Source organism: Sander vitreus, chromosome 10 (genome assembly GCF_031162955.1).
Source record: "Sander vitreus isolate 19-12246 chromosome 10, sanVit1, whole genome shotgun sequence".
Lineage (NCBI taxonomy): Eukaryota > Metazoa > Chordata > Actinopteri > Perciformes > Percidae > Sander > Sander vitreus.
The window spans coordinates 32620462-32642675 of record NC_135864.1 but is presented as its reverse complement, the minus strand read 5'-3'; the positions used below and the strand labels follow the sequence as shown (position 1 = coordinate 32642675).

Below are 22214 nucleotides of genomic sequence, written 5' to 3'. Positions count from 1 at the left end.
ATAATAAAAGTACTAAAATGATACAACATAAGAGTTAGGACAATTTTCTCATAGACAACTCAGAGTCCCACACTTTATAAAACATATTCACAGATTTTGAAGGTAGTAACTCATTTTTTTTCAAACACATTTTCAAACAAAGCGTAACCTCCCTAATCCAGTGGGAATGATATAACTGTCTTTATAATGGTTTTAAAAAATAGTGGTAATAAGTTGCTCTCAGTGTATACTGGTGGTAGTGGGAAAAAAAGCGCAGAGAACGTCGAAAAATGCTGCAAAAACATTGAAAAAAAGTCAAAAAAGAGAAGAAAAAAAAAATATTTTTTTTAAATAAGTGACAAAAATGTTAAAGTGTTAATTTTCAATTTGGATTCAGAAGGACAACACAAGGGTTAATGATGTTTGTGTCTTCATCATTGGTAAATGTGTAGTTAAAGTGACTGAATTGTTGTGTTGTAATCATGATGAGCTAAACATGACTTCTTCATTACTTCATCATGTTTGTGGCCCTATTAGTGCTGACCTGCTCCATCTTTAACATTGATAAATAAGATATGATCAATGGTGGCATAATGGTCCATATATTAAGAATTAAAGGAGTAGTTTGGCAAAATGATACATGCATTTACACAAAATACAGTGTACTGCAGATTTTTATAGTTGCTTTATTCACAACAATATAAGGCAATAAAACATTAATGCCTGAGAACAATGTTCACCCAATATTTATGAATTTTACTTTTTACCAACTTTTACGTGTGTGTACACCTGAAATTGCTTGACAAAAGTGTCTTATTTGAGGGGTCACAAAGATGATTGCTGATTATGCCACCATTAATCATATCTTATTTATGCATTAAGTCATAATGAGATATTATTAATCCTTGTACATTACTGATAGTTTATTAAGTACTACATGAATGAATCAATGCTTTTTCATGCATGAAGTCATGCATGAATTCATGATATTTCATGTACCCTTATTATAAAGTGTTACCGAAGTTTCTGATTTTGATATAAGTGTAAATATTATAAAGTTTTTGATCAGTGAACTCAAGGCCTGTGAGAGAACATAAAACCTGCAGTTTGTTCACAGTGAGTGTATAATTAGATATACAGTAGATACATTTACAAACTGAGACTTATCAGTTCAAGTACAAGTTTTATTTAGAAAAGACATACAAAATATAGGAAATTTGAATATGTACACTATACATTCTCAGCATGGAGAGTTTTTCATCCTCTCCACAGGCGATTACAGCTAGTTCCCACTAGGTGGCTCTGCTGTTCTCAGCTTTCAGTCTCTGATCCACTTCATCAAAACCAAGGTCTCCACATGGTGGAAGAAGAGTATGTTGGTGACCCCTCCCTCTGTGCAGGGTGTGGAGGGGATCCCAGTGTGATGAGAGGGGGGCAGTGGAGGCCAGGAGGGCCAGTGTGAGGAGCTGTGGGTGAGAAACTAAAGAAGGAGGTGTTGGAAGACAGAGGTGACAGACTCGGGGGGAAGGAGAAGTGAGAGGTAAATGACGGGAAAGGAGGAGAGGTGACATATGTGGAAAAAGAAGGAGAAAGCCAGGGAGAGGGAGGAGGGGACAGATAGTCGTGACACGGTGTGGAGCAAGAGTGAGGCTGAAATGGGGAGCAAGATGGAAACCTCCTCTCAGATGTGCAAATGGAATCCACACATATTCCATCTGGTCCTTTAGCCGTCTCAGTCTCAGTCATTCTGTGGTTGAAGTCTGGTTTAATATAGTTTGGCTGCTGGCTCTCTGTGTGATGTTTAAGCCCCTCGAGCAGGTTTGTTCTCTGGGCTGGTGTTATTTTGTGCATGTAGCTGCTCAGCTGGGCCACACACTGCTGAAAGCCTGCACTCTCAATGGTGAAGAGACTAGGAGCATTGCACTCTGGACGATGAAGGCTGACCACAGGAGCATGAGTCTTCACGTGACCATCAGTAGAGTCTGCAGCAAAGAAAAGACACCAAAGCGAGGGATAAAACATGAGTGTTTAAGATTAAGATGAAACCATTGATTTGCAGCAGCAAAAATGTCATACATTTAAACAAGTTAATTGTGTCTGACTAACCATTTCTCTGCGTCTTCTCACCTGTCAACTTCTGAACATATTCCACAGCCAAGTCAAGAATCTCTGCTTTCTCTATTTTAGGATTCTGCAGCCGCTGTGGGTGATAACAGTGAAACAAGGGAGAAATATATTTCATTATTGCAAGGTTATGACTCCCTTAAATACGTATAGAGGCTGGATGGGATTTTGTTGACATGACTCACTGGATCAGACGTATGACTCAACAGCAAACTTCTCAGTTCAGCCAGACTTTGATTTATTCGGTCTCTTCTCTTCTTTTCCACGACTGGTTTCAGAACCTAGAAAGAGGTGAACCGCATTGTGTGAGTATGGTGAAGTTGTGGTCACAGGTATTGTTGTAATTAAATTGTTTATATATATATATATATACAGTCCCTGACAAAAGTCTTATCGCTTATCTAAGTTGTAGGAACAACAAATTAAACTTGACTTGTAGTTGATCAATTGGAATCAGAAATGGCTTATGTGAAAGGCAAAGGCTTCTGGATTATGCTTATTATACCAAAATATATATATGTAATTAAATTGTTTATATATATATATATATATATATATATAAACAATTTATATAGTTTAATAACAATTTAATAGTAATTAAATTGTTTATATATATATATATATATATTACAGTTATAAGCCATTGATAAGTACAACTTGGGTTGTCAGGTTGTGGAAAACCTTGTTGGTTATCATGCCTGCAGTTAAAAGTTAGTAATAATTCCTTTCCTTTCATTGATCAACCTAAAAAATGCTTCTCATTAACAGCTTAGTTCAGCTCTACGAAGGATTATACAATGGTTTATTAACATGAATAAAACAGGAGTAACAACTTATAAAACCTTATTTGAAAGTAGTAGGCTACTAAATAAATAAATGTAAAGTTCTTACCCTTTTTCTCTTGCCATCTTCCAGGCTGGGGTTTTGTAGTGTCCTGGTCATGTTGCAGTGTTTGGTCCAAAGGTCCTGACAGGAGGCTGCAGCAGTTCAAACAGCCTCCTGTCGCCTGTGGGCGACTATAAGTAGAGCTCATGCTGCCTCTGATTGGCTGACAAGTGTGAGTGACGACACTTAACCGAAAATGGTCTCCAAACTAACTTTATTATGGGCCATTGATAAAGTCGAAACTACATTTTAAACAGTGATCAGATAGTGAAGTGCCTCTACAATAACTCATATAACAAATAATATTAAAGGCAACACTATTACCAATAACCTATAGCTTATCTTTACAAAATATGACATCATCGTACAGGCAGCCTGCTGATGAGTTGTATCCATCTGACAGAAATGGCCAAAGGGACAGGCTTCCTATAGAACAGATTTGCTCCTTAAATCACTTCATATAATAAAAAATAACCAAAAAAATGATGGGCTTCTGTGTCTCCTCTACACATTCTGGAGATCCTGAATAGTTTTCCTCTTTGTTTTGATTTGTTTTTTACGTGATTTGTTTTTTGTTGTATGTGTCTTGTTTTTGTATGAAAAACTGCATTGTCATACAATGACAGTGTATGATGTTTTGTGTATTTGTGTCTTTAAGCATCAATAAAAAATCAATTTAAAAAGTTGTATCCATCTACATCACTCGTAAAAGGGTTAAGCTAAATATTTCGGTTGCCTTATTATAAGAACAGTTCATGATTATCTAGGCTACGTACTGTACATGGAGTAGCCTATCCTAAATATTGAGACGTTATCTAATGAGTCTGGATGGCCATCTTTTTTTACCATTTATTAATTGCATTAGGCTAAATGTGTTCTGGGCTTCCTGATCACTTTTAACGCCTCCTAGAAGTGAGACCATGGGAAACCTTTTTTTTTCTCGTGGGAACAGAAATGAAGTGAGAAAGCGAGCAGCTCTTGGGAACTTTTTATGATGTGTGAGACATCCACACTTAATAAGTGATGAAAAAGACCAAATGACAGCGTGTTGGTCCAAATAAAGTCCTGAAGTAAATGTAATACAGCCCATTATCACACATTAGGCCTACACATTTTAACTGAAAATGCAAGACATCCCGATGTATGCCTTTGTAGAGAAGCACATTAAATAGCCTAACTTATGAATATAACTTATGAACCAACCATAGACTGAGGCAGCCTGGCAGAAGGGTATGCCTGTGAGTGATGAACGTGTGAGGATGATTATTACACCGAAGTGTTAAGTGTGCGCTGCTTCAGGTCGGCTTGTGACCTGATGTTTGGACTTCACACCAGATCCCTTTAAAAAAAACTGAAGCATGTGTTGACTTCACGTCCCAACCCTGTCAGCTCCGTTTGATTCCAACTCTTTTGTCAGAGTGGCCGACACACCCGACCAGTCACGATATTAGAAGTCAGCGGTCCATTTATCTGACACCAAAGGGCACATTTTCACTAATGAGTTTCCATCACAGGCTCAGGCGAGCATGTTATAGGACTTATCTATGGGGCGGGTCCACGTTGTTCAGCAGTGCATCAGTTAGCCTATAGCCTATATTTACCAAAATCAATTAGCCTATAACATTTAGATAGATAGATAGATAGATAGATAGATAGATAGATAGATAGATAGATAGATATTTATGATAGATAGATAGATAGATAGATAGATAGATAGATAGATAGATAGATAGATAGATAGATAGATATTTATGTAGATAGATAGATAGATAGATAGATAGATAGATAGATAGATAGATAGAGATAGATAGATAGATAGATAGATAGATAGATAGATAGATAGATAGATAGATAGATAGATAGATAGATAGATAGATAGATAGATAGATAGATAGATAGATCGATCCCCAAAGGAAAATTCAAGGTCCCTGTAGCTTAAATACATCACACACAACATACACATATAAACAGGATGATAAAATAACAAATCCACATGAATAATATGGACAATAAAAGAAAAGATACTAAATAAAAAAATCCACATGAATGTACTGAGGGATGTATAAGCATGGTAAGGTGCTCTATGAGAGGGTGTCATGGTGGTAGTGTAAATAAGTCTAGTTGTGCAAGTCTAGAGACCAGCATTAAATATGGACAATATAAGAGAATAATGTAGACATAGTAATATAAAAACTATAGGGTTATGTGTCCTCCTCCTAACTACATCATCATACTCCTAGAAAAAAAAGGTGACTATATAGCCTATTTGAAATGGTAGGCTAGTGTAGCTATGCTATGTTTAAATCATCACAGTGACTTTGCTTGAGCTCCCCATCTCCATGGTTACCAACCGTGATCTCTGAGCCTCCACTAATCGCCCTCTCTTTGATTTGAAACGGAAGTATCATTGCCTCTGAAAAGCCACTTAATCTACGGGATCCCAGTGATCCGATCATCCCAGTGTTATCTCCACACGTTAGGCCTATTATGGGGATCAGGGGGACCATAAATGCAGTGCGGAGAAAGCTACCCCGAACCTCAAACTTCAGTCTGAAATCATATCTAGCCTACATTTAGAAAAAAAAGTAGCCTATAGAGGTGGATAAATCATTTCTTTGTCATCATGTATTTTTTTTTGTATGTATTAGTTTGTTTTTGTCAATGTATATGTCACCATTATGTGTACCTTTTAATTTATAGTGAATGAGTGCTGTATGACTGCTGGCTGTCTCTATGTCAGTCCTATGGGACTGCAGATGAAAAGTAGGTCTAGTTATTTTGACTAATTCGGGCATATTTACATGTTGTTTTTATACAACAATGTTCATAAATATGCATGGTCCCTATCAAATAAACCAATAAAATAAAAATAAAAATAAACTGTGAACATTAAGCATAAAGGCCCAGCTGTTCCTGCACAGATCTGCAGGTAACCGTCCTGTTGTGTTCCCGTCGACCATGCACTTGTTGTGGTCTGTTTTGCCTGTTTATAAAGCATCAAATAACAAATGATCACCCGATTATGTATTACATCTAATTAGCCAACTTCATTCCAACTTATCACCGCTATAGTTTTAAACTTTTTGGAATTCATGGTCTATAAACCTCATTTAAATGAAATTATACCTAATTTAAAAAAAAAAAAAAACACCAGAAATTATAAATTATTTTGACTAATAGTTAAGATCCGAGGGATATTTGTTGATGGATAATCACAGACTGTTTCGTCTATGGAACCATTCATGTTATTTTTGGGCAATTTGGTTGAAAGAATCCCATATTTTTGATATAGAAACTTTTGAAAACGGGTCAAATGTGACCTCAAAGACAACATGAGGGTTAAGTCAAGAGTCTTCCTGAAAGCAAACGCACCCACTGTAAGACAAACACAAGTCCTTATCACAGCGCACGCGTTTATGGTGCGAATCAGGCAATTTGGCTCAACAACACCAGGCCCGGTGAGGAATGGCTTCACACTGACATCTAGCCTATTATTTGTAATTTCATTCTGTAATTTAGTCGAAAAATGTAGGCTATGTAGTGAAATGTTACATTCATTGTAGCCTATTATTATTATTACTATTATTTTCTGCACTAGAATATAAAATGTAACCTATGTGAAGTAAAATTATTGGAATTTATCATGCAATAAAACTAAGTCAGTATAATTAACAGATCTTTGACTACAACGTAGTTTCCAGTGTTGTAAGGTAATGAAGTACAATTACTTCGTTACTGTATTTGTACTTTACTTCGTTATTTATATTTCTGGAAACTTTCACTTTTACTCCACTACTTTTCCTAAATAAAATGTATATTTTTACTCCACTACATTTCCCCTAAGCGTCTTCGTTACTCGTTACTTGCAAGAAATGCTTTTGTACGTCTGAGTCAAAGATTTCTGTTTTTCTCTTTGTTGATGTCAGACTTTGAATTTGATAAAAGAGGGTGTGGAAACTACTATTAGGAAGCCACAATAAAGATCATAATCAAGGTTTTTCTTTACTTCTAAAAAATGAAGTACATATAATATCAGAAAATTACTTTTAATAGGCTACTTAAGTACACGTCAGATACTTTAAGACTTTTACTCAAGTGATATTCTAAAAGGGGATTTTAACATCTACCAAAGTCGTTTTCTGGTAACATAGTTGTACTTTTACTCAAGTATTGCTCCCAAGTACTTTATACAATACTGGTAGTCTCAGTAACATTGAATGATGAGGTCTATACCTCCATTGCTTCAGGCTGAAACTTCTGCATGTGAATGACTCGATTAAACCACGAACTTGAAGTCAGAAAGACTGATTTATGATTTGGGTGAATGTACTCTTTTCATGAATGAACCAAACTGTAACCCCTGAGAGAGCGCATATGGCACACTCCCTTTATTTTAAACCAAAGCCTACTTTCAGTTCAGCTTAATCGTGAAAAGAAAAGAAGATGATGATTTGGATTTAAATAAATTCAAATGTTCTTCAGTTCAAGGCCGCGTGCTGCTCAATGAAGTAGAGGCGTGTCCCGCGAGGGGCGGGGTTATCTGCAACAAACAAATGCAAGGACATACACAGTCAATCGTGCCATCTTTCGTTTAGGATTTATTCACAGTGAAAACAGGAACGGCGAGTCAACTTTTAGCATGAAAACGTTATCTTCACCAGAGTCTCCCAGACAGAGGAGTGTGAGAAGGGTAAGCTGCTGATTCTGACGACTTTTTTTTACAAGGGTTTCCCGAAGAAAATAGCGTCTACAGTGTTGTTCAGGGTTGTAATATTTCACTTTCCAATCCCAAGGTGTCTAAACCTCTGATGGAGAAACGCAGACGCGAGCGGATCAACCACAGTCTGGAGACATTAAGACTTCTGATGCTGGATAACACCCACGACGAGGTACGCCTGTGCGCCATGCTTTTGTAGGATATATATATATATCCAAATGTAGGATATATATATATATATATAATATTCCTATTTTTAGTGAGTGTACTCTCATTTCTCCATTTAGAAACTGAAAAATCCAAAGGTGGAGAAGGCAGAGATTCTGGAGAGTGTGGTCAATTTCCTGAAGACGGACAAGGAGGTGGAGAAGGGTCACCGGCCCATGAAGAGACTCCTATCCCGGGAGCAGAGACCGACCTCCGCCCGCCACCGCCAGCACAACTACCAGGACGGCATGAGGTCCTGTCTGTTGAGGGTCAGCCACTTCATATCCAGCAAGAGCCAGGAGTTAGAGGAGACCGAAGGGGATACAGTCCAGGCTTCTCTTGCGCTCCCAGAGCCCCAGACTCACCCTTCATCTCCCGGGAACATTCAAGGGCCACAGGCCGCTCTGTCTCCTCAGCATCTGCGCCGCCAGCACGGGATCTCTCATCCATACATCAGCGAGGGGACTGGCCTCCACTGTGACACCAGGGAGCTGCTCTCATCCACGGCAGCCTGCACGCACATCACTGACCCTGTGTGGAGGCCCTGGCCTCAGTGACAGACTCTTCCACACAGATTCTTTATTTTTTTAGATATGTAGTTACTGTCTATGCCGACAGGCTGTGTAAATATGCCTATGTATTTGTTGTACAGCCTGGATTATTTTGTACAGTGAAGATATTTGCCATGACAACGTATCCACTTCTGGTGGCGTTTTAGCTTTAGGATTTGCTGTTTTGCACACACATTTTTTTTGATAGGCTATAGTAATAGGCTATGTGATATTTCTATTTTTTTTTTTTGCTGTAACATGAATACTTAAGTGCGTTTAGTGTTGCTCCGACGCGTGCGTAAAATGCGCTTTATTGACATTAACAATTTGAACGAGGGTGCTATTCTATTTTTGCTCATGAGTACATGTTAGAGAAATGATGCTAGGATTGACTTTTTATGATTGTGCTTGCTGAATTATCTGTTCCCATTCACAATAAAGCACAGCTTTCCTGAACTTTCCAACTCATTCGAGTGGCCTATTTGATGTGTGAATAGCTCGTACTTGAGCAGTCGTTCCAGCTGCACGTTTAAAGAGAAGGGGCACATCCAAAGGACAGTTAACACATACTTTATCCAGGCTGGACAACCGTTATGACACATTCTGTCTATTGAAGTCTTGATAGGGGGGGGATCTGTTGCTTCTATGATCTTAAGTGCAGTTTTTCAAATGTAGAATAGTAAAGGAAAGTGGTCATTCGCACACTGTCCAGCAGCCAGACTGCGTCACTCTATTTGTATAGGCTAGTATTTAACTGTAGGCATAAATAGTACAATACAAACAGTTGTAGCCTACTTTGAGTTCAGTCTCCTCCGGCCGACCATTAACAAGTGTAGTTTTTTTTTACCACTCAGACTAGGCTACTTAAATTGTCCAGGTGCAGAATTCCACTGTTCGTTTTGGAAGAGCCACTAAAACTGACCCCAGGCCAGCTGTCTGTGGTGATGGGGGAGGCTGAACCATCCGTGATAAACTTGACCTAAATTAACCACACTAATACACATGGCGTTAGTGGGAGTGAAAATGTTGTGATTTACAAGCAATTAACAATTATATATAGGCCTAGAGCCTACAGTCAATTTACAATCCTGCAGACAGATCCCACCATGTAAAAGAAGTTTATGGATACAGGCCCAAATTTAGAGTTTCAGCGGGAAATTGGGCTGGGTTGCTTACTGAGTTTTAGAATGTGAGGCTCTAAAGTGGTTTTGTACATTGGATGACACGGTCTAAATAGGATACTGCAGTGTGGTAATGGCCACTGTCGTGCGCTTTTCTACATTTAAAAGACTGCACTTAAAGCAACAGGCTCCCTCTTATCAACATATCAATGCACACTTAAATGTAAATAATTGTTCACCATTTTGGCTTAAGTAGCCTATCTAACCATCCGAATGCGAGCTGTTCTAACCATTACTGTTAAATACTTGACTTATGGTGGCCATGGTTTGCTGTCTGATATTTAGAATTGGGCATTACAGTTTGTTGCTAAGGCCTAACTTTATAAATATAGCTTTCATTCCACATAGTGCATCCATGGAGCAAAGAGGCTGTTTGTTACGCACTTAAAGGAACATGTACCCTTTTGTGCTTGAGACCCCTTAATCCTCATGTTGTCTTTCAAAGTTTCTATATCAGAAATATGGGTTTCTTTAATTGAATTTTGGGTATTTTATTTCAATTTATAGAATATCTTTTCTTCCTAGACCACAGATGTGATTATGTGCTGCCATTAAGAATAATACAATGGTTTCAAAACAGTATCCTGACTAAACTTTGACATCTGTTGAAGTATGTGATAATCCATCAACAAATGTTCCTCGGATTTTAACTATTAGTTTAAATAATTCATAATTTCTGCTTTTTTTTAACTGCAAAATGACGTAAAATGTCATGTAAATGAAATGCAGTACATGAACATTGATCATGAATTGGGTGATAATACTTTTTGCTTTATAAACATTTCAAACAGACCGGTTTCATGTTGACCCAGGAGGAAAACAAGTGTATGGTCGACTGGAAGAAAAGGATTAAAACCAATTATAATCACACACACAAATATTTCATTTAATATTTTCCTATAGCCTATTTTCCTGAAGACGTAAAACATTGTCCCGTTGTATTATCTTGTGACCCGTAGGTTGGTCCAGACATTCCTTCAAAGCCTATTTGAAAAACATCCTTTGTATTATGGTGTTAGTCCCGCTGGGCTCATCTCTGGACAGGATGCTCTTTTTGTTTGTTCGCTTTTAAGCTTAAACCCTCCGAAGAAAAGCTCACAGGACTAAGTAAATCAATTCAAGTTGGAATCAGATTAGGGTTCCATCTGAGATGCATCTGTCTAAATGAAGATTAAATGGGTCCTATATGGCAGAATGTATTGTCAGTGTAAAATAGATATAAGCCTTTGTCCAATGCGGATGGATCTACTTAAAGGTCTCTACTTTGTTTAGCCTACTTTAGACAAAAAGCACGCGGACATGTATTTTTTGAATGGCCTTAAACTTTAATTGCAGGGGACTTTCCCAGTCGTAGCTAACTGTAGCCTCAGACCCCCATCACACTACTAAACATTTCAATCAGCTTCTCTAACTGTTGGTTTTTGCCACATCTTTTGGCCTCATCAACAAACCATTTGATGACTTCAGTTCACATAACGAGCACTCAGTTCACTGATATTTATATAGTAGGGCTAATAAGCTACCCTCATACACCTTGTGAAGTTACGTTAAGTTTTAGTTTGAGTTGACCCGTTTTTAGTTTCTTGGGCTAGAGCTGTCGTGCACACGGGAATAACTCACCTAGACAGGCCTACATAGTTGTCTATAGTTCTCTATAACGGAACTTTATATATGTTTTAACCCTTGAGTTGTCTTCCCGTCGACCATGAACGTGTTGTAGGCCTACTTTCAGGTCAAAATAAAAAAACTTTTGTTGGTGTTTTTTAAACGTTTTTGACCCTCTTTTTTTTCATGGTCAATAACCTTCATTTAAATGACATACAACCACATTTTTGAGTTAGAAAAAAAGCTGAAATTATGAATTATTTTGACTACTAGTTGAGATCAGAGGATGTTGACTGAATCACAGACTGGTTTATGTCAAAGTTGAGTCAGGATTCTGTTTTAAAACCATTTAAAAACTATTTTTTTCAAATGCTATATTGAATAACCTAATCATTCATTTTACCTGCGAAGAACGTTGTCTGGGTTCCATACAACTATACATGCATGCATCCAAGTTATTTTGGGGCAATTTGGTTGTATAAACTCATATTTCAGATTTTTTTTAAAAAAACGTTCGAAAACGGGTCAAATTTGACCCGAGACAACACAAGGGTTAACCATGAAACAAATGTGTAGGTCACATAGCGGTGGCCACGTGTCGGCCAGCTTTACAGCTGGATATTATAAAAGCGCCACACCTCAAGGTGTTAATCGGTTTGCTGCCGCCCACGCGCCAGAGGTGACAGGCTCGTGCACGAAAACAGCTTTTGGTGACGCAGTGTTATTATTATTATTGCGCATGTGTGTGGTGTCAGGACTCAGGTAGACTATTTGTAGCCCCAATTCAATACAAGCTATAAACCATTTCTATGTAAACTGTTCCTGTGCAGCCCTTTTGTGCCATAAGGTCTGATAATTTAACACATCAAATCTAAAATTGTAGACCCATTGTACAAATAATAAATATTTTGCCATATTAGATGCCAGAATCTTTAATGAATTAAAAACATGATATCCATACCCTGAGTGTGTTGGTTGGATTAATAACGGTGTGAGCTTGTAAGCTAGCAGCATTTCATACTGCAATTCTTTAATAGAGCTATTTAACTAAATGTAGCCTATAGGTGCATAAAACAATTGAATATCGTAGTTTACACATCTTCTGCTGGCCAATCAGCAAAGGTGTATTAATATGGGCTACTTTAGACCATAAAAGTTAAGTCATACCTATAATATTGACTGTTGGTTTGTGTCTATCCTACTGTCTACTTTATTCCCTTATAATGCCCATATTTAATGCCGTCTTTTTTTTTTTTTTTTTTTTTTACTTTATCCTTGCACTGCTGTAGTTTTTATATTACTATGTTTACATTATTCTCTTATATTGTCCATATTTAATGCTGGTCTCTAGACTTGCACAACTAGACTTATTTACACTACCACCATGACACCCTCTCATAGAGCACCTTACCATGCTTATACATCCCTCAGTACATTCATGTGGATTTTTATTTAGTATCTTTTCTTTTATTGTCCATATTATTCATGTGGATTTGTTATTTTATCATCCTGTTTATATGTGTATGTTGTGTGTGATGTATTTAAGCTACAGGGACCTTGAATTTTCCTTTGGGGATCGATCTATCTATCTATCTATCTGCTGTTTGCCCTGAGCGAGGCTTTGTATTTGATTATTCATGTTGCCTTAATCCTCCGCTGGTGGTAACGGCAGGGGAAAGCACATTCATTAATGTGAACAATGCTGCGCTGCTGCTCTGAGCTGTGGGTTGGGTCAGTGACTGGACAACATCTGCTCTGGTGGTCACCAGCCTGCCCCGGCAATTAAAGCTAATGTTCAACAGAAACAAGCACACAGCAAGCCTGTTCTTTGTTATTCAGCAGTCAGAGAGAACCTCTGCTCACACAATTAAAACTCAAAGGAAAAGGTATGACCTTTCATGAAAAACAGGTTTATTAGTAACACGGGAAGAGTCACTGTAATAACAAATGAATGACAAGATACAAGCAGAATTTACTCAGCCTTATGTTGAAGGTTTACATTATATCATGACTAACCCTTTATCTGGATGTGCGTGTGTGTGTGTGTGTGTGTGTGTGTGTGTGTGTGAGCATGAAGCTGAATCACTTGGTCAGACTTTGCCGACAGCCAGGCCCTGAGCTCTCTGAAACTCCTGCTGTAAACTGGACAAGACTTCTCGATGCTGTTCAGATTTCTTCTCCATGTCTTTCAGGACCGTTTCGTACCTTTGACTGCAACAGGACCAAAAAAAATGAGGGGAAGATACATTTGGCCATATTTACACACTGAATGCGTTAACACAAGAAATGTTGCTCACCCTTCTGTATAAAACAATTCTTTTCCAGTCCATGGTAGGGTGATTTTGGGTAATGCTATTTGGACTACATCTATCCCACGCTAACATAGGGGACTAGGCAATGGGAATTACAAAAACACTTTTATAAAACATAATAAAGTTAAATGGCACCAAAAACTACAGCCTACAGAGTGATCCTAAAGTGAATACAACACTACTCTGATGTTGCTCTCTGATTCTCCTCAATGTGTCCTGCTGTGGCATAATATTAGGGCTGGGTATCGGTAAAAAGAAATTCAATACCAATACCGTGACTTTCCCAATTTTATAAAACAAAAAGAAATTACAACATTACACACAACAGCACAATATATTTTAATTTATGTTTCAGCTCCCACTACGTGAGGCGTCTCTGTGTAATGTAGTTTTTCCTGCGTGTCTCTATGACGTGTAACGTTAGACAGCCAATCACAGACATTATCAGATCTTGGCAGAAGCATGCTGCGTGCTTATTGGCTCACTGACTGATGAGATTTACTCCTTAGGTATTGAAATTGGGTATTGAATGATGAGGCATTTTTCGATACTCAATACTTTAGAGGCAATTTGGTCAGTCGGTGCCTAAAAAGTATTGAAATTGGTCTCCAGCGCTACATAATATACACAAAAAGATGGACTCATGGTGCTCCTGCAATCACAGGGACAGAGGGAAGACTGTGACAAAGGATGTTGTAGATTATTGTCCATCCACCAAACTCCTTACTGGCCCCTAGGCTACATGTGAGTGAGCATAACACATGCACCGATATTCACATGGAGCCATTTCTTAGGTGCCTAGTTGTAGGGCTGCACGATATGAGGAAACTATCTAATTGCCATTATTTTGACGATTGCGATATGATTTACGATATTGGAGGGAATGATCATTTTTGTATCATTATTCTCATTTTCATTGAAAATGATTAACATTGAAAGAAATTAAAATGATTATAGTGTGATTTTTGCGAGGATCTGTACCAAACAAAGATTTTTTTCTTTAGTCTGTAGGATACAATTTGTAGGCTGGGACGTCTCTGCAGCACCACAATACTTCATTCAGACTGGTTTGACACATATTTTGCCATTAACAAATATTGTGCCCCCCCTGCGGTTTGGCATTTTTGCACTAGTCCATATTGCGATTAACTGTGCAGTCCTACCTAGTTGTGTGAAGAATGTCCTGTAGGAGCCGACATCGGTGACTATTAAGACGACAAGCATGTGGAGAATGAGGGTGTGATATCATTTAAAAAATGTCATGGCGTTATCTTACAGAAGGAGTTGTTTTATATGGATTGAAATTCAAGAGATTAAGACATCACATTTTATGTTTCCCCTATAATTTGACAAGCCTGGCAGATGGATTCAGTGTTTTAAGTTGAGCGAGAATATGGGGATAAAACAGACTGCCGATGCTGTTTTTCCCTTGGTGTTCTCCATGAAATTAGCTGGAAGTGATGTTTTGTAGCGTTTGATGTGGTGTGAGCACTGCGCCGGACTCCATTTTAAAACAAAGCCTTTTAAATGCTACAATACTTGTAAGAAAATAACGGGTGTAGCAGGTGAGCAAGCTTTAAAGGTCATATAAGACATATTTTACAGAATTTGGTCAACCTAGGGGAAACACTGGTTTCTGTGTGACATTATTTTAGGGAAGGAATGTCTTTCTTAAAATCATTGATATTGTACAATAAATGCAGTAATATCTACCCATGACAATAATTACGCCGACAACTATGTCAACACTTAGTGAAGTCACAGCCAATAAAGTGTAACCATCGAGTTAAGTGCTGCAAGACTTTGCTTTATCACATGATGGACGACTGGCAAAAAGTCTATCAGGTTATTGGTAAAGATATCAACATAAATTCAATGTCCCTTTCAAAGCTGCAGTTAACTTTTATACGTTTTTGTCATATTTGCTGAAACTGTAACTATATCCTGACAGTAGTAGATGAGACAGAAAAAATAATGTTCTTCTGCCTCCCTCTAGTGCTCTTAACAGCATTTGCAAGTTTCCACCGCGCCAGAAGGAAAACAACCAATCAGAGCCCAGGAGTCTCTAATGCAGTCAATGACACTGATCAAACCTTACAAACTAGGCAGCACTGATCAAATATGAATCAAGACACAATCTTTCTAATTTTACAGCTATCCAGTAGTCTAAAATGTGTTTCTGAAAACATTTGAGGCGAGAAATAGGCAACGCAGTAACAGGATCTTGATTCATTCATAAGTGCTGCCTTGTTTGATCAGAGTTCCCGAGCAGTCATATTGACACTGCGTTAGTCTCCTCAGCTCTGATTGGTTGTTTTCATTATGCCAGTAGGAGCACCAGGAGGAGGCTGAGGAATGGGATTTCTTCCACAGATTATCTGTCTCATGTAGCACTGTCAGGACATAGTGACAGTTCGAGCACATATGACAATTTTTTTCCTTTCTTTTTTATAAAAGTCACCAACTGAACCTTTAATGCCCTGTAACAGGGAAAGGGAACATGCACAGGATGGTGACCATACTCCAGTTTAGGCAAAAGAAAGTTGCATTTCTTGGCCACATTTGGAGGAGTCTTTAAAACAGGACATGTCTGGTTGGGCTGTAATGATGTATTCAGTCTAGAAATGTGGACTTCGGAAGACCCAGCCCTGGAATTGGGACACAATGCCTGAGGCGGTATTGAGCAGGGGTGCATCAATCGTAGGATAAGTGCGTAGTGCATTTTTCAGAACACACTTTCCTACTTACCTGTTGACAATAGCTGCCTGCCAAAGTATGAAAAAATATTCCAGTTGTTATGCGTCAGTTAAGACTAATACAGTACCGTCAAACCAGATATTCAAAATGAATTTCACCTTCAAGGATTGATAAATTGCAGCTCAAAGCAATTTCTGATTCAATCAGTGACTATCAGCTGTGATGAACCCTAGTTACAATGTATTACAGAGAAAGTATTTCCTCTTCTCCATCAATATTACCATAGCATGTGGACTTTGTCCACACTCAGAATAAGGTATCGGAGTAATGATCATAATTGAACCCCATCAACTGAAACCACACTGGATTTATGGAATATGTACTATTATACTGCTCTGGTCAAACCTATGCAGGATGTAGGACTACTGGCATGACCACAATATAATGGACTACAACTTTAGTGACTCACATCTCTCCATTGATGTACTCCAGCCTTTTTGTGACTGTAGCTTTGGCTTCATCCAGGTCTTGCTTCACTAATACTGGGCCGATAAGCTTATACACAGTGTTTGTGCTGCCCAGCAGATCAAGCTCCTGGAAAGACAGAGAGAGAGAGATCAGTTATTTAATACTGCAAACTTCAATATACAACATGAACGAGTGAAAATGAGCTGTTAGATACCTCTTTGACAATGTTGTTCTCTGTCAGCTGCGTCTCCAGCTTCTGTCTGGCTGACATGCTCTTGCTAACATCTAAACAACAGACAGTATTAAATGAGTGGGGGTATTCGTCTACTTTTTATGTGATGGCAGTACTGTTACAACCATAAATAATAGTCTAACCGTACAGGAAATATCGACCGACTTAAATGAATGTAAAGCTACCTGTCCTAATATGGTCAGTTAGCTCGCCACAACATGGCACGATATGAGGAAACCATGCAATGCTAGCTCAGCTGGCACCTACCTTTCTGCATCTGTGTATACTTTTCTACTTCCGCTTTCAATTTCTTTTGAATGGCCTCTGCCATATTTGTGTTTGGTCTAAAAAGTACGATAGACTGCGTAAATATATCAAAGAGATAATGTTAAGCAGCTAAATATGGTATAAGATGAAAGCTCTGTGTTAGCTAACAGGAAAGGGCAGGGGCCAGAGCGGATGTTAGCCGAATGCCAATCCCTTCAAAGTAAAAGCTCTCACTATTTCAGGGTATCAGAGAATCTTTGGTTTTATTCATGACAAATACATAAGCACAAATAAACATCACAAAGCAAAAAAACGAACATTAAAACCACCCCAAAGTGTATTTAACATAGTTTTAATATAGTCTCTCGTTGATTTCTTCTGGCTATGATGTTTTTTGACCCTGTCATGGTTGGGGCTATTTACGACACTGTTTTACGACACTGCACACAGTTCGTCATCGCTCTGGATCAAGATGGCCTCGTCGTTCTGGAAAGGTGTTGTCGGCGTCGGACTTTTTGCCTTAGCTCATGCAGCTTTCTCTGCAGCACAGCGTAAGTTTTAGTGCAGGGAGTGAAAACACGGGTCTGTGTATCTTTGTGTAGTTCAGGAGGGCTCCGTTGTCCCCGGTAGGGTGATAAATAGCAGCTTGGGCCTTTCGGTCCATCAGCTAACTAGCTAGCTAGCTAGCTAGCTAAGTAGACGCTAGCGCAGCTTAGCCCCGTTCACAACCATTCACAGGGGTTAAAGACTGAAACCGCCATCTGCAGTTAATATTCAAATATCACCGCTAGTGACATACAACGTTAAGTTTGACTAGCATAGTGTTAAATATTAAAAAGGGTCTCTTGCTTATTAATCCACTGCTTAGCGTCCTCTGCCACTGTGTCATGGTGTTCATGTGAAGCACTTTGTGACTTTGTCTGTAAAATGTGCTATATCAAATAAACGTATTATATTATCATTTATTCAAATATATTTCTCCCATCAGATCGATCGTACATGCGACTCACAGAGAAGGAAAACGAGACACTACCGATTGATGTGAGTGGTTTTCATTCCGTCATCTTTAAATCTCCGCCTGCCTTTCACAACCAACCCCAAATATGTCTATGCTGTTTTTGATTTTTAAATATATTATGCTTTATTTTTTGCAGATTGTATTACAGACCTTATTATCGTTTGTGATGACCTGTTATGGTATTGTTCACATTGCTGGAGAGTTCAAAGACATGGACGCCTCCTCAGAGCTCAAAAACAAGTAAGTGGAGTTGCAGCACTTTTCTCCCTTGATGATCGGATTGTTTGTGTCCTCTGCCACATGGGAAGCATTGTTTTCATGCTGCACTGCATTTATAGGAACTTAACTTTGGAGCAATTCCTAGAGACGCACGCTGAACCTCCCTGAGTTTTTTTATTTGTGTCTAATGTGTTATGGACAGATGAAACTATCCAGCCACTGGTTTTTGTACATCTTTAACCATAATATAAATATCAGACATAGATGAGAAATAATAATAAACTATAAGTGCATTGAAGAAACATCCCAACATTACAGGAGAACAAGGCATCTACAAAGATGGCATTTTTTTTTTTTCTTTAAGTAAATGCCAAATGGTTTAAAGGTGCAGTAGGTAAGACTTATAAATAGGGCTGTCAATCGATTAAAATATTTAATCTAATTACATACTCTGTGATTGATTAATCAAAATTAATCACATACATAATTAACGGTGCCTGAACCGATACTTTTTAAGAAAGTAAGAAAAGGGTAAACAGTTCGTGATATTAAAGAACAGCTAAGGCCATATGGTCAAAATTAAATGATTTAATAATAATGTATAACAATAACTTATTTCACTAGTAAATTGCTGTTGAACGACAAAAACGACCACCAGATGGGAAAAGGACGTTTACAATAACTTCAAATGCACCACGAGGCTGTAGTTTACCAGTTTCATTGAACGCACCGTCTATGTTGTTTCTCCGACGGCAGCTGCAGATTGTTACATCCCGGTGTTGAATCCTCTACAGTAAAACACAGTCACACTTTACACCGTTTAGCGTTAGCTGTCAGCATTTTAACCGTGTTTAATCCAGCTACTAGCTAGCGGTAGGCTAACGTTAGCTGCTGTCGAGTATAGTGTTAACTAGCTAGCGGTAGGCTAACGTTAGCTGCTGTTGAGTATAGTGTTAACTAGCTAGCGGTAGGCTAACGTTAGCTGCTGTCGAGTATAGTGTTAACTAGCTAGCGGTAGGCTAACGTTGCTGCTGTCGAGTATAGTGTTAACTAGCCGATGTGCAGCTGTGTTTGTGTTTCAGAGCATCAGAGAGAAGAGCAGACATATCAGTGGCAACTGCATGGCAATCACTGCTCATGAACACACAATCATTCTCCCTTGTGGGGGGAGGGACTGAGAAGTTGTTCTTTGGCTAAGTCCTGGATCTTCACAATCTTACCTACAGCACCTTTTTAAATACCAATTCTCAAATTCATCACCATTTTGAACATGAACAGTTTTTTTATTTTATTTTTTATAAATGGGTCCCTCTCCCATGCCGAATCATGGAGTTCTAAGGAACAACACTGTTGAGCTAAAATAAATGATTTTGGCTCCCTAAAGCTATTACGTGCAGTATGAGATTAATAACGGCATCACTACATGGTGTGATGGTAGTTTAGGCTCGTCTGTCTGCCCGTCACGAGTGTAATTGTAGAAATGGTACTAGGAAAGAGTTATTTTTATTCTATGAAATATCAGGAATTAGTGATCAATGTCGATCATAATTCCCAGGAGTCCAGGGCAGTGTTTTCAAATGACTTGCCTCGTCCAACTAACGGTCAAAAGCTGTTTCAATATACAATTATACCCAACAAAAGAAAGCAGCATATTCCCACACTTGAGGAGCTGGAACCAGAACATGTTTGACAGTTTTATCACCTAAGTGTTTTAGCACTGGATAAGCTACAATATTTTGCTAATGTTCTGTCTAAAACAGTGCGTAATTATTTGTTAGTGCAAGTGCCTGAACTTTGAACTGTTGTATGCCACAGACTCCTTTGCTTTTTCATATCATCATCATCATCATTTTCCACCAGAAGCATAGGTGGTAAAAGTGCCTCATGCACACTTTGCTGTGTAAGTAATTACAAGATGATTATGGCAGTCTGTTTTTGAGTTGGTGTGTGTCAGGGTTTTGATTCCAAAAGATTGAATGTCTTCTAACTAGACTTCTTAAATTGCATCCCAGTGGGCAGACACATGTGGTCTGCCGTTTGTTAGAGGAGTCCCATAGATATAAATACGGAGGAGTCCCATGTGACATCAACATTACAGCGCCAAGCAATAGACTATTTGTACATAACTTTATATACTTTTTTTTTTTCTTTTCTTTTTTTCCCCAGAACATTTGATACACTGAGGAACCACCCATCCTTTTACCTTTTCAATCACCGGGGTCGGGTGCTATTCCGCTCGCCGGAGGAGGAGCCCTCCTCTGTACGCAACCAGCAAGCTCTTCCCAACCCCATACGGCTACGCAAGCTGGAGCATTTGCACTGAGACTGGCCTTTCTTGCCTGTAACGTCATCAACGTCACATAAGATTTGTTTTTTTGTTAGACAGAGGAGGCAAAGTGAGAATTCACCTTCCTCTACTTTTAATTTGTATTTGTACATATACTAATATGCTGTCCAAACATGCATCACTGTCCATAAAAGTGGTCACCACCATATTCACACTGACTGTGCCAACCCTTCAATTTTTCAAGCCGATTTGTTTGTATATTTTTGCTTTGGAGTCTTAAGATACAGAGACATCTGCCCCTCTTGTCCCCTCTCAACTCAATTGGGATTTTGCTGTCCTTTGTATGGGGGCATACAAATGCCTGTTTTTGTTACTGTTACATTTCAACCACACAGCAGTCTTCAGCAACTGTCTGGGCAACATTGTATGACTTGAAATGAGTTTTGTATGAACTGAGGACCTTTTCTTTGATTTCCTGGAAGCATAAAGGCTAATCTGTAACATCCTGTATGCATTAAAGAGGTTTGCTTTATGCCACAGGAAATCAACTCGAGGTGAGAGCTGGAAACAGACAGCCGTTCCACTGATACTGTGAACACTGAGGCGAAATAGAAAGTTATGGTACATTCATTAGGGTGAAGTTTGTTTTTCCTTCATTTTACATTTTGTTAACAGATGTTTTTAATTTAATAAAAGGCATACTGATTTTACAAGGTGTCAGAATCTTTTTTTTTTTTTTGTTTTGCTGTATATCATATTCAGAGGCTGGAATATTGCTTTTGTTAGACAAAAGGGATCAAATCTTCTGCAAGCTGTAGGGGCTGTTAAAAGATGGAAAATAGGAAGGCATCGGTACTATGCTGTCCTGGCATCCTGCTAAATTGGTGTGGAGGAATTGGTGACAAATGCTAATTATATCACAGATGTCTGTGGGAGAGGAAGTTCTTAATGTAATGTCAATGCAGAGATGTGCCTGTGACCTTGTTGCTGGACTGCTGCATCACAAAATGATCCACCTGATCAGTTCATGTTGGCCTCTAGGTGGCAGTGGAGGCTGAGCTTTTAGTCTGATTTGTAAAGGAAGCTAGCCTGGAAATCTAGACGTACCCTAGAGGCAGCAATGTGGGTCTGGCTTGTCAGGCTACAAGGAAGCTGCACCAAATCAAGAAGTTCCTCTCTGCAGCTCAAAGTGTTTGATGTCCATCTCTCCTCACACTTGAGGTTAGTTCCAGATAAAAAAAATAACAGTGTAGGCTGTTTCTGTTGGGATGGATTGATCCATCTGATGAAATGCGTGTATATCACAGCTGAAAACGTTGCCTTCATTTAAGGACATTTTTCTATATATATTTTTAATATGGTGGTAAATGTTGTGGAAACCCCTTTTTTCTCTCTGTTGTTGGAAAGGTCCCCCAAACAGTACCCCTCTAAGGGTACCAAGATGATTAACAATTGTTGCAACAAT

The 22214-nt window shown here is 38.6% G+C and overlaps 4 protein-coding genes across 4 annotated transcripts; 2 read left to right on the top strand and 2 right to left on the bottom strand.

Moving 5' to 3' along the window:
• Window positions 1–1317: 1317 nt before the first annotated feature.
• On the bottom strand, window positions 1318–3045 carry her11 (hairy-related 11). Its single transcript, XM_078259985.1, has 4 exons — window positions 2995–3045; window positions 2289–2384; window positions 2107–2179; window positions 1318–1961 (listed from the first exon to the last, which is right to left on the bottom strand). Exons 1-4 carry the CDS (start codon window positions 3043–3045, stop codon window positions 1318–1320), a joined length of 864 nt encoding a protein of 287 aa, XP_078116111.1.
• Window positions 3046–7624: 4579 nt separating this feature from the next.
• her5 (hairy-related 5) lies at window positions 7625–8911 on the top strand. Its single transcript, XM_078261526.1, has 3 exons — window positions 7625–7678; window positions 7782–7877; window positions 7993–8911. The coding sequence occupies exons 1-3, from the start codon at window positions 7628–7630 to the stop codon at window positions 8467–8469; spliced, it is 624 nt and encodes a 207-aa protein (XP_078117652.1). The 5' UTR covers window positions 7625–7627; the 3' UTR covers window positions 8470–8911.
• A 4227-nt stretch (window positions 8912–13138) lies between these two features.
• Window positions 13139–17427, bottom strand: pfdn6 (prefoldin subunit 6). Its single transcript, XM_078261192.1, has 4 exons — window positions 17226–17427; window positions 16941–17011; window positions 16728–16852; window positions 13139–13460 (listed from the first exon to the last, which is right to left on the bottom strand). Exons 1-4 carry the CDS (start codon window positions 17287–17289, stop codon window positions 13340–13342), a joined length of 381 nt encoding a protein of 126 aa, XP_078117318.1. The 5' UTR covers window positions 17290–17427; the 3' UTR covers window positions 13139–13339.
• A 237-nt stretch (window positions 17428–17664) lies between these two features.
• On the top strand, window positions 17665–21462 carry mmgt1 (membrane magnesium transporter 1). The gene is made up of 4 exons (XM_078261191.1): window positions 17665–17776; window positions 18214–18266; window positions 18380–18483; window positions 20629–21462. Exons 1-4 carry the CDS (start codon window positions 17698–17700, stop codon window positions 20783–20785), a joined length of 393 nt encoding a protein of 130 aa, XP_078117317.1. The 5' UTR covers window positions 17665–17697; the 3' UTR covers window positions 20786–21462.
• The last annotated feature ends 752 nt before the right edge of the window (window positions 21463–22214 follow it).